The 12,441-nt window shown below is 46.2% G+C and overlaps 1 protein-coding gene across 2 annotated transcripts in view; it reads left to right on the top strand.

Annotated features, from left to right (window-relative positions):
* The window catches only part of LOC134911111 (cysteine-rich secretory protein 1-like), a 164,674-nt gene extending 153,669 nt beyond the window's left edge, over positions 1-11,005 (top strand). For both annotated transcript variants that reach the window (XR_010176326.1, XM_063919482.1), the window contains one exon: positions 10,758-11,005. Coding sequence is in view for 1 of the 2 variants with exons in the window: in XM_063919482.1 (XP_063775552.1) it covers positions 10,758-10,768 (11 nt within the window). In the remaining variant the exon portion in view is untranslated. The remainder of the gene's footprint in view (positions 1-10,757) is intronic.
* The last annotated feature ends 1,436 nt before the right edge of the window (positions 11,006-12,441 follow it).

Below are 12,441 nucleotides of genomic sequence, written 5' to 3'. Positions count from 1 at the left end.
AATGTGTAATGGGCATTATGATGTGTGGCATAATATGTAATGGGCATTATGGTGTGTGGCATAATGTGTAATGGGCATTACTCACTGCCGCGGCTGTCCGTTCTTTCCCGCTGCTGCCTCCCACCGAGCACCCACCAGCAAAAACATAAATCGGCAGCTATGGGGACACTAGTCTCGGTGTCATAATGATTTGCAAATCAGTGTTTCACCTTCTCTTAATCTTAAATAGGAACATCTGAGCATTTCAACAATGTCTTATAGAGGGGTTGGTATCACTTCCTTAATAATTATAGAAAAATCATTAATTGTAGCAGCAATAACCATTGTGTTACTGAAAATGAAAAGGAGGAGGATCCCTCTCTGTCCCTCTGGAAATTGTGCAGGCCTATGGACACACAGGCGCAATAATACAACTGGGTCATAAACCTGGATGTCCTCTCTTCGCCGGGACAGCTCTTATCAGAATATCTGTCCCAGCAGGTGCTGTCCTCAGGGGCGGTTCCGGTGGAGCTCGAGCTCCAGGCGCCCAAGACAGTACAGGGCGCCGCAGCTTGACTCCGCCGGAACCTCCGCCTGGCCGCAAGCAGCTCGCAGCCGCAGCTGTCAGTCACTGACAGCTGGAAGCCCGAGCTGCTTCAAGTCTCTCCCTCCCCTCACCTCCCGTCTCTCCTCTCTGCTCCCCTCCCCTCCCGTCCCTCCTCTCCGCTCCGCTCCCCACCCCTCTCGTCCCTCCTCTCCTCTCACCTCCCTCCTCCCCTCTGGTCCGTGACTTGAGTGTGACGTCACGCGTCACTCACACGGACGGCGGAGACGCGGCCAGCAGCAGTTGGGACTCGCGAAGCAGGAGCGGGCAGGTGAGTATTTTTTGTTTGTTCTGTTTTTTTATTTTATTTTCTGTTTTTGGCGCTACCAGGCTGCACAGCTACAGGGGCACACCTACTGGGGCCACAGCTACAGGGGGCACACCTACTGGAGCCACAGCTACAGGGGGCACACCTACTGGGGGCACAGCTACTGGGGGCAAATCTACAGGGGGCACAACTACTGGGGGCAAATCTATAGGGGGCACAGCTACTGGGGGCAAATCTATAGGAGACACACCTACTGAGGCCACAGCTACAGGGGGCAAATCTACAGGGGGCACAACTACTGGGGGGAAATCTATAGGGGGCACACCTATTGGGGGCAAATCTATAGGGAGCACACCTACTGAGGCCACAGCTACAGGGGGCAAATCTACAGGGGGCACAACTACTGGGGACAAATATATAGGGGGCACAGCTACTGGGGGCAAATCTATAGGGGGCACAACTACTGGGGCAAATCTATAGGGGGCACAGCTACTGGGGCCACAGCTACAGGAGGCACACCCACTGGGGGCACAGCTACAGGTGGCACATCTACTGGGGGCAAATCTACAGGGGGCACAACTACTAGGGGGCAAATCTATAGGGGGCACAGCTACAGGGGGCACAGAGCAGGGTGCACAATTACTCTGGGCACAGCTACAAGAGGCACACCCACTGGGGGCACACTTACAGAGGGCACAGCTACAGGGAACACAACTACTTCGGGCACAGCTACAGGAGGCACATCTACTGGGGGCAAATCTACAGGGGGAAAATCTACTGGGGGCACAGCTACAGGGGGCACAACTGATTCCATAAATACAGGGGGCATAACCGTGGCCATGCCCCTTCCCTATGAAGCCACGCTCCTATTTTTAAAGGCGCGCACTATGCTTGACCTCTGGGTGTGTGTGTGTGGGGGGAGGGGGGGGGCGTGCCAAAGGAAACTTTTGCCCTGGATGTCACTAGGTCTAGAACCGGCCCTGGAGGCCACGCCCGCCAATTCAGTACAGCTCCAGGTACCGTGACACCTTGCTACACCTCTGGCTGTCCTACCTGATGAGGCCAGCTGGTCGTGACAGGTGGACCCATATTTCTTTGGCCAAAATTATGCTAAGAACCTCACTTTTACCCCATGCTAAATTGTTTATAATTGTCCCGATCAGCAGTGTCCTTAGTACTTAGAGTGTACACCTGCATATTCCTTTTTTTCTGTGTGGCACTACAAGTCCCAGCATGGTTGCACCTCTTATTATATTTAGGGTATGCAATCCAGCCCCCCACTCCCTCCCCAACACACACACACCTCCTTGCAGATAAGTGTACCTGCATGTCAGTGATCACAGGTACTGAAATGCAGGCAACCAACAGAGGGCAGGATGAATTGTCATTGTCATGTGTAAGCAGATACATCCCGCCTTTCATCTGTAAGTGTTAAATTCAAAGTTGCACCACCCCATGACCTATTAGTTACTGCTGGTGGTGAGGGCAGAGGAATCATCATTACCGATCCCTCTCTGCAATCTGGTTCAGGCCCCTCAAATAGAAGGAAGGGGGGTCATTGGAAATAACACCATGTGACGTTGCATTAGTTCCATAGGCGTGCGCAGAACATTTTATTAGGGAGTGCACCGTCGGTGGGTTGTGTTTTGCACCACCTAATGGGTGTGTCCAGCACCACCTATTGGCACTCAAACCAATATAAACATATGCCCCCAGTGGTGCACCTTACTCAATACCACCAGCGGTGCTAGATACACACTTGCCTCCAGCGGTGCCAGATACACACTTGCCTCCAGCGGTGCCAGATACACACTTGCCTCCAGCGGTGCCAGATACATAAATGCCCCAGTGGTGCCAGATACATAAATGCCCCCAGTGGTGCCAGATACATATGCCCCCATTTGTGCTCACCCTCCTCTGTTGCCAGTGCCGACAATTTCCGTCTCTGCCGCTGAGGGGAGGAGAGCGCAGCGCGCGTCTCTCCTGTGCCTCACTTCACTGAGTCCCTGGCTGTCTCCGGCGGCCATTTGAAATATGGTGCCGGCTTGTGAGCCAATCAAAGCTCACCGGCCGGCAGCCAATCAAGAGCTGGTACACGAGCTCTGATTGGCTGACAGCTGAGAGACATTGTAAATGACTGCCGGAGACAGGGACACACAGTGAGAGACAGGAGAGACGTGCGCAGCGCTCTCCTCCCTTCAAGTTCAGAGTCAGACTGGGATGGGAATCTGCGGCAGCAGCAACAAGTGTGTGCGGGGGGTGCTGGACATTAGGGGGTGCCTGTGCGCACGCCTACGGTTAGTTCCCACAATCTATCTACGTGAATACTTCCATTAGAAGTGTCTACAGTTTTTTGGTTTTCAAACTGTGTACCGTGGTACCATGGGGTGCCTTGGATTGGTGGTCCAGCACCAATTCAAATGATTTACAGTCAATGTAATAGGCAAAACCAGTGCTTGTGGCTGCCAATCATAAACTATGTGGACAAACAGAGGCAACTCTTGTCCCTCACCACATCACTGACCCTAAGGATGATATATAAACACCATTTACTTCATTTAATATTTCTTTATACATTTCTCAATCAGAATTGTTTGGCCTAGGGGTGCCATGATAAACAATTCTGATGCTCTAGGGCGGCGTGACTTAAAAATGTTTGGGAGCCACTGGTATATAACCTTAAAACCAGTAAATATAACATACATACGGCATACTACAAGTCCATATATAATCCTGGTGTTCTAAAATAGAAATAAATACAAAATACAGGTTGAGTATCCCATATCCAAATATTCCGAAATATGGACTTTTTTGAGTGAGAGTGAGATAGTGAAACCTTTGTTTTCTGATGCCTCAATGTACACAAACTTTGTTTAATACACAAAGTTATTAAAAATATTGTATTAAATGACCTTCAGGCTGTGTGTATAAGGTGTATATGAAACATAAATGAATTGTGTGAATGTAGACACACTTTGTTTAATGCACAAAGTTATAAAAAATATTGGCTAAAATGACATTCAGGCTGTGTGTATAAGGTGTATATGTAACATACATGCATTCTGTGCTTAGATTTAGGTCCCATCACCATGATATGTCATTATGGTATGCAATTATTCCAAAATACGGAAAAATCCCATATCCAAAATACCTCTGGTCCCAAGCATTTTGGATAAGGGAGACTCAACCTGTATAGACAAAACTTCATTTGACCAAATCCAGAAGTGCCCATTCCTTACTTCCGGCCCGGCAATGATACTTTGGAATACAGTCATTAGGTCGACCACTATTAGTCCACATGCATTAGGTGGTCACTAGGTTGACCTAATGACTGTCGACCTAAGTGTTAGTCGACCTAATGACCCATACCCCCATACTTTATGCGTCTTCCTCACGTACTGAGGGTGACCAAACACCAGGTGGGGTGGGTGAGTCATAGATTCAATCAACAGTTGCCAATAATGTCCATAAACTGCAGCCAATCATGTCCGCGGGTTACCTCCGGTATATGGAAAGCATTTGATATGCATTCTGGAACCGGAAGGGTCATGGCTTATGATTACGCGGTTCTCTCTTTGCATTGACACGCATAAAGTATCAACAAAATGTCCACAGTCAGTCACATAATAAGAGAAGCTAGAACTTGGAAACTACATTATCTATTGCGAGCACACGTCAGAGACCCAGGTGTGGTGTCACTCTGTGACCAGAGAACATGCAGCTCTAATTACATCTGATGGGCCTACTTTACATAGGAATCTGGTAAACCTCCAACTTGCCTTTTTTTTTTTTTTGACACTTTAGTTTATTTTAAAATGAATATATTTGTTATATTGTTACACAATAGTCTCTCAATGCTTTTGTCTCCATATGTTACAAATCTCTTATATACCTACTGTATGCTGAAACTATTGTTTCCTCATGTATAATGGACCTATTTGGTTTGAGGGTATCTGGTCGAAAGGTCAGCAGTTACCATGTCAATTTTCAGAAAGACAACACCTCAACATTGTCTTGGTCTTTGGGGGTACTAAATATCCGGGCCCGGACTGCTGGAGGGGCCCAAATCTGCTGTCCCCTCCTGGAGTATACTCATTCTTATGGCTGGCGCCATCTACTCAGTGACATCTTCGGGAAGATGGCCGCCGCACATTGAAAGCAAAGACTGTGCCAGAGTCTTTACTCTCTAGTGCACAGGTACCATCTTCTCATATATCAATGGAAAGATGGCGACGGGCAAGTTGGAGGGACCCGCTTTCCGTAGTGAGCACTGTAGGAAGCGGGTGCCCTCCTCGTGTCCCCCCTGCCCCCTTCATGAGAATGGCGCCCCCATGTGGAGCACACAAAGCAGCTCCGCAATTATTATATTTTAAATGTAATATTTGTTTATGGGATGTGGACACTCCCACTTTATGGGCAATGCCCCTATTCATTGCCAGGGCCATGCATTGCTTTCTATGCCCCGGCAGACTGTCCCCATAAAAATAGGTCAACATCCACAAACTGTAGACAACGTTGACATTTGAAATGTTGCCATTAAAATGTCAACAATTTCAGGATGCCGACAGTTCGAGTTAGGCTGTGGGTGGGATAATTAGGGTTGGGCTGGGGGGGGGTAGGAGGTAATGGTTAGGCACTGAGGAGAGGGTTGGGTGGGTGACATACTCACCAGAACACTGCAGCATCACAGGTCCACCCCGGAAGTGACCATCACAGCCCAGCAGGACCCGAAAGAAGACGTTGGAGCAGCTGCTGCTGCTACCGGGAGAGGGTAATAAGCCACTAAACCACAGGACGGTTTGTCAACAATTCATCACGTCAACATATCATCCTGATAGAAATGATGGATGTCAACATGGTCACTGTAGACACGCTGAGCAGTGGCGTCACTGGGTGTGGTGACACCCGGAGCACACCCCTGATCTCCCGGCGTGCTTGCGGTAAAAAGAGGGTGTGACCTGACCTTATATACAGGTGGCATGTCCTCACGGAGATCCAGAAATTGTCACTCTGGGGGCGTGCCCAGCATCTCCAGAGATGCTGGGCACGCCGCCGGAGACAGTCTCCGTGCGCTGTCGGCTCCTTTTCTTTGACAGGAGCTGGGTGATGTAGGAGACTTTCACACTACAGCACCTGACTCCTGTCATTGCGGAGGAGCTGACATTTGGTGTCACCTCCCCTCCAGGTTTCACACCCGGGTGCGGGCAGCACCACCCGCACCCGCCTTGTGAGGCCACTGACGCAGAGCATGCCAACTTGCTGCATGTTGACAGTTTGACCCTGTCGATATACAGTACTCATTGTGACCTGATGACTGCCGACAAGTCCTAACACACCCGGTTTAAGGAATAGGCCTCTATTTCAATTTTTGGAGACTATTATTATTGTAGTTAAATATAAAGATTCTATAGTATAGTGCATATGTACAGAACATTGTGTTTTTGCAGTCTTCCGTGTTCCGTCTAGCCTCTCTGTATCTGTGCTGAGGGGTCACAGGAATGTACGGTAATCCAGACTTATAACAGAGGGGGTCATTCCGAGTTGATCGCTCACTAGCAGTTTTTCGCTGCCATGCAAATGCTAAGCTGCTGCCCTCTGGGAGTGTATATTAGCTTTGCAATAGTGCGATTGCTTCCATCGCAGAACGGCTACAACATTTTTTTTTGCAGTTTTAGAGTAGCTCCAGACGTACTCATCGCTTGCGATCACTTCAGACCATTCAGTTCCGGATTTGACGTCACAAACACGCCCAGCGTTCACCCAGCCACGCCTGCGTTTTTCCTGGCACGCCTGCGTTTTTCCGAACACTCCCTGAAAACGGTCAGTTGACACCCAGAAACGCCCACTTCATGTCAATCACTCTGCGGCAGCCAGTGCGACTGAAATGCATCGCTAGACCTTGTTGGAAACTACATCGGCCGTTGTGAAAGTACGTTGCGCGTGCGCATTGCGCCGCATACGCATGCGCAGAAGTGCCTTTTATTGCATCATCGCTGCGCAGCGAACATTTTCAGCTAGCGATCAACTCAGAATGACCCCCAGAGTCTATAGTTGCTGGTAAATAGCAGTTATCTTGTTCTCCAGTTCTGCATTACATTTCCTTATGCCTAATAGCAGACTGCGCGCCAAGTAGTACTTATCTCTCTGCCGATACTTTGTGTTCTTGATCCTGCAACACACTTGTTGTGTGTTACTGTCTCAGTTTAACCATTTGCTGCTCGGGTACCCAGACTTTTATTTTGTTTGATTCTTGGGTCTCACACACTGATATTTCTACAGTTATACTGAGTTTAGCTCATGTTAAATAAGGTAATTTCCTTTATAGCCTGTGCTAATTAAACAGACAGAAGCTAATGGGTGCTATGGGGCAACATCTACACTTTATCTTTCTCCCAGGCTTGATACATCTCACCTTTATGGCTGGATTTACTAATGCTGAGGAAGTTATTCCGTCAAACATCGCAATGATACTATGTACTAACATGTCCTTTTCGATAACTCTTCCAAAAAGAGTTGCCTTCACAAATGCCGGGACTTCCGGGTTTAGGACCAGGGAGCCCTTCTATGCATGCGCAGGGAGATGTGGCGGCCGCGGAGGGTGCTGGGAGGGAACTGATTAGATCCCTCTCAGGGGGAATTACAGAGAAAAGCCCATAGGCTTCTGTTGGGTAATGCCAACTACAGATAGCGTTACCCACCATATCCAAGCTCAGTACATGCTGTAAAAACAGGGTTTTTATCACATTTTTGGCTTCAGTACATCCCACCCTGTGTCCCTATGAGATTCTGTGGTGGCCCTTTCCTCCAGGGAACCCTAGCAAGTAATTATATTGTGAACCAGAACAGCTTTTAGGGTTGGGGCTCCATTGTGGGAAATATTTTTGGCATTGATACTTGTAGAGCAGGGCTGGCCAAACCGGTCCTCGAGATCTACCAACAGTTCATGTTTTCCAGGCCTCTTGGAGAACTGGAGAATTGTCAGTTAGGAATGAATGCAGCACAACTTAATTAGTAATGACTACACCTGTGCACCAGCTGGGTGGGCTGGAAAATGTGAACTGTTGGTAGATCTCGAGGACTGGTTTGGCCAGCCCTGTTGTAGAGGAATAACATTTCTGCCTGTAGTGTACCCAGTAATGCTTCTAATGCACCTATGGGCTAGTCACTGTATACAGTATATAGACGTGCAGTTCCGCTCTTTAGAAAAACAAACCCATCCAAATTTTGTGGTTCTGAACCGAACGGATACCCGGTTCAGTTCCCCTGAGTGAATCCGATCCGAACAGAGTCCCAATTCGAAATTTAAAACCGATTTTCCGGTTTTGGATTGCAAAAATGATGCGATTTTAGGTATCTGTATCCACTTTCAAGAAATCACAAGAATCAGCTTTTAAATCCAAATTCCGAATCAAAACACTTTAGGGTGGATTTGCCAAAGCACGACGATATTAGAATCAAAATCTAACCACGAGGCTCCGCGCACATCTCTACCTAAATGTAATAAGCAGGGCAAGATTATAAATGTGGCGGATAGAGCTCCAGCTCCAGGACTCCACATAAACATAGGCCCATCGTCATGGCGGCATAATGGTCACCAGCTGCCGAGCATAAATCATAATTATTAAAATGGTTTTTCTAGTTTTCTGCAAAAATTATGCAATTTTTCTATTTTTTTGTATGTAGGGAGCAATTGGGGATAATAGTATAGGGGATGGACACACCCAAATGTCACTGGCCACGCCCGCACATTACTGGTCACACCCACACATCACTGGTCACACTCACACAGCACTGGTCATACCCACACAGCACTGGTCATACCCACACAGCACTGGCCACAGCTCCTCCCCTTCTTAGTATAGAATCATGAACATTTTCAGCCCTAGACCCAAGTGGCCCTTAATCCGGTCCTGGTAATAAGCCACTCCCACATAAACATGAACCATACCTAAATGTTTGCCTGGTTCCCCTAGTATTGGGTGTCAGCATCCGAAGCCTTACCTCCGGTGCGGTCTCCCGGAGGTTTGCCATCCCGGTGATTGGCGCGGCTGCGACGGCAGGGTACTGCTTGCAGCGGGTCCTTGGCCACGTGTGTGGCTTCCGGAGGTCAGAGGCCGTGGTCTGGTGAGCCGGGTGCTGCGCTGGGTAGTCGCTGCATCAGAGCCCTCTGGCAGTGACTCTGTTTCAGGAAGTCAGGGCCGGAGCTGTGCTAGCTAAAGTGCTGCAGCTGAGAATGTCCCCAGTGCTAGGGGCGGCCATGTTGGAGACCAGAGATCTGCCAATTGAATTCACACTCTGCTTCCAGCCAATCCAGTGCAGTCTTCCCTTATAAAAGGGGCATCTCGCTAGCCCAAACCACACAGTCTTCGTTTCATCAGAATCTGAGTTCTTCAGCCTCTCTTTCCAAACCCAAGCCACAGTCTTCGTTTCTTCAGAATCTGAGTTCTTCAGCCTCGCTCTCCAAGCGCAAGCCACAGTCTTTCAGTTCTTCAAAACCAGTCTCCTTTAATCTCGTCTACCAGTCACAAGCCACAGTCTTTCAGTTCTTCAAAACCCAGCCTCCTTCAGCCTTGTCTACCAAACATAAACCACAGTTTTTCAGTGCCTCAAATACCGGTGATCTACAGCTCCATTCCTCAAATCATTTAATCATTGACTCCAGTTCTTTTCCCGTGTCTTTCAGTTCTTCAAGTATCGGTGTACAGTTGTTTCTTTATTAAAGATACAGTTAACCTCCAACAGAGTCCTCACTATTTCTTCTGCTCACCAGCCAACTCTACCCCTACTAGGCCTCCACCTCATGAGGAAGAACTACATTCAACCACCTCACCTACTTCCTACACAGTCGGCTGTCCTCCCAGCCCAAGCTCGGTTGTCGGAACCCCAATCTTTGCCGAGCGTGACATTGGGATTGCATGTACTATTTATTAAGCCTTGTCTAAAAGCAATCTGTATGCACTGTATAATTTTTTTTTTTTACATTTGAAGTCCATTGACCCATCCTATGGCAGGCCTCCAACCCTCCATGTTCAAATGTTGGGGTTCCCATGTTATGCGCACCACCTCAATAATTGTCATAAAGTCTACAGCATTTGTCCCAGCAAAATATAGATTTACAGAAAAAGAATAAGTATTTGAACTGTGACAATGTAGTAATGGCTGATTTACATGTGTTTCCAATATCACTGTACTTGTGATGTCAAACTATTACTTTATACTGTATATCCATTTATTGGTTTAATAAGAATATTGGGGCATACTGCACTGTATGTATCAAAGCGTAGAGAGAGATAAAATTCCAACCAATCAGCTCCTGTCATTTTTCAAGCACAGCCTGTAAGATGGCAGTTAGCAGCTGATTGGCTGGTACTTTGGGGTCTATTTAAGCCTTGTAGAGAGATAAAGTGCAGAGAGAAAAAGTACCAACCAATCAGCTCCTATCTGTCATTTTTCAAACACAGGGGGCATTTACTAAGCAGTGATAAGAGCAGAGAAGTGAGCCAGTGGAGAAGTTGCCCATGGCAACCAATCAGCATTGAAGTAACATATATAATTTGCATACTATAAAATTATACAGAGCTGCTGATTGGTTGATGGGGCAACTTCTCCACTGGCTCACTTCTCCGCTAATATCACTTATTAGTACATGTCCCCCGTAGTCTGTAACATAACAGGAGCTGGTTGACTGGTACTTTATCTCTCTTTAAGTATTAATAAATAGAACCCTTTATCTCTCTCCACTATTTCTGTCTCCAAGCTTTGATACATACTGTACACCCCATTATATGATGACACAGAGTTTAATCAATGTAATCTGCTTAATCAGCCAGTGAGCAATTTCACTCTATTCATTTATCAACTTGGTACAGACTTATGAATCCTTATTTACATTTTGTATCGTTACAGCCAATCCTTGACCACGGGCTGATAATTTCTCCAACTGCGATGATTTAAAGCCGTTTTGCACTATTTCGGACAATACAAAAGATGGATGCCAAGCTTCATGCAATTGTAACAATAATGAAATTATACAACGTCTATGCAGGTGGACCTAATAAGAATGAAGACATTTAGTGAACAATATTTTGTGTGCAGACAACCACTACATTATTCTATTGTATATGTGCAATATCCTGTTATTCATTGCAATAAATCAGATGTTACTGTAGCTTTCACTTGTGCAAGGTAGTCTCATCAGAACAAATCACTCTATTAGTTTGTGTGCGTGTCTGTCTATGGACATCTACCCACAGTTCCACGTACCCTAGGAAGATGTTTCATTTTAGGCACCCAAAAGTGCCATGGTCTCCTAGTACTGCATGGTAGACCATTGTATAGTGATTTATAATGTATTATACAGATACTGTATATGACCAATATTTATAAGTGGCACTCCAAAGACTAGCGGATATATGTAATAGGGTCCGAATTTTTCGGATTTCTGTGATTTCGTCCAAAAATGGCCGTATTTTTAAAACGGCAATCATTTACAAGATATAGCCAAATTGCTTTTGCCTTCTAAATGATTGCCACTTTAAAAATATGCCCATTCTCAGATGAAATGCCGGATTTCTGGCAAACTCAGACCTTAGTACATATACCCCGTGAAATCCATCAAAAAATACTATAAAAGCATTAAATGAATCCTCCAGTGTTTCAGTGTTAACTAACGTTCCTCAGGAACTAAGCTAAAAGATGAACTTGTTTCCTTTATAGAAGTAATTCCCCCTTAGTAAAGTATATACGAGGCATGACATGCTTGGGAGCAGCCCTGCGATTGTGATGTCACCAGACACATATGCAAACATCATGGGACACATACAGCATGCACACATTAGGGCATAAAACTATAATTTTAACATATATATATATATATATATAGATGGCCTTATGTTTGCTATGTTGATGGCTTTAAACATTTGAGAATATATATATATACATATATATACATATATATACTGCATATATCTCCATACATCACCACAAAAGTGTGCCCTCCAAGGGGTAGGAAGCCTTACATAACACTAGATGCAGCAGCACTCAATCCAAAATAATCTCAGGTCACACAGCACAGGTCACTATGGGTGCACCCTGATGAAAATGTTTGAACAACACTGAAACGTTGGGAGGACCTCTGCTTCCTCACCTGTGATTACTTTGCATTGAGTGCCACTGCGTTGGATTTCTGGCTAGTTGTGGTTTATCTTTTTTCTTAAATGTTGCGCCTATGCTGTTGTGCCGCACTCACTTCTATCCTATACTCTACTACCTTATTTAGTTTTAAATCCATGGTAGTAATAATAATAATAATAATAATAATAAATATTGTAATTGAAAAATAAAACACATACTGTAGGGGACGGATGCGGAGTGAGCGCTACAGTACATCAGATTGTGCAGCATCTTTTGCACATCCTATGTCTAACGCAAAGAAAGTGGCCACATGCACATGGGCCAATGCGTGCACACATGCGTTATTCTGTCACTAACTCCAGTCTGTGGCTGGAGAGGCAGAAATGGGAACGGGGGGCATTCTAGCGTACACAGATGCGTATACAGTATAACTGAGTATGACTGAATATGGTAATGA

This window comes from Pseudophryne corroboree, chromosome 4 (genome assembly GCF_028390025.1).
Source record: "Pseudophryne corroboree isolate aPseCor3 chromosome 4, aPseCor3.hap2, whole genome shotgun sequence".
Lineage (NCBI taxonomy): Eukaryota > Metazoa > Chordata > Amphibia > Anura > Myobatrachidae > Pseudophryne > Pseudophryne corroboree.
The sequence above is the reverse complement of the archived record's forward strand: the minus strand, read 5'-3'. Positions and strand labels throughout refer to the sequence as shown.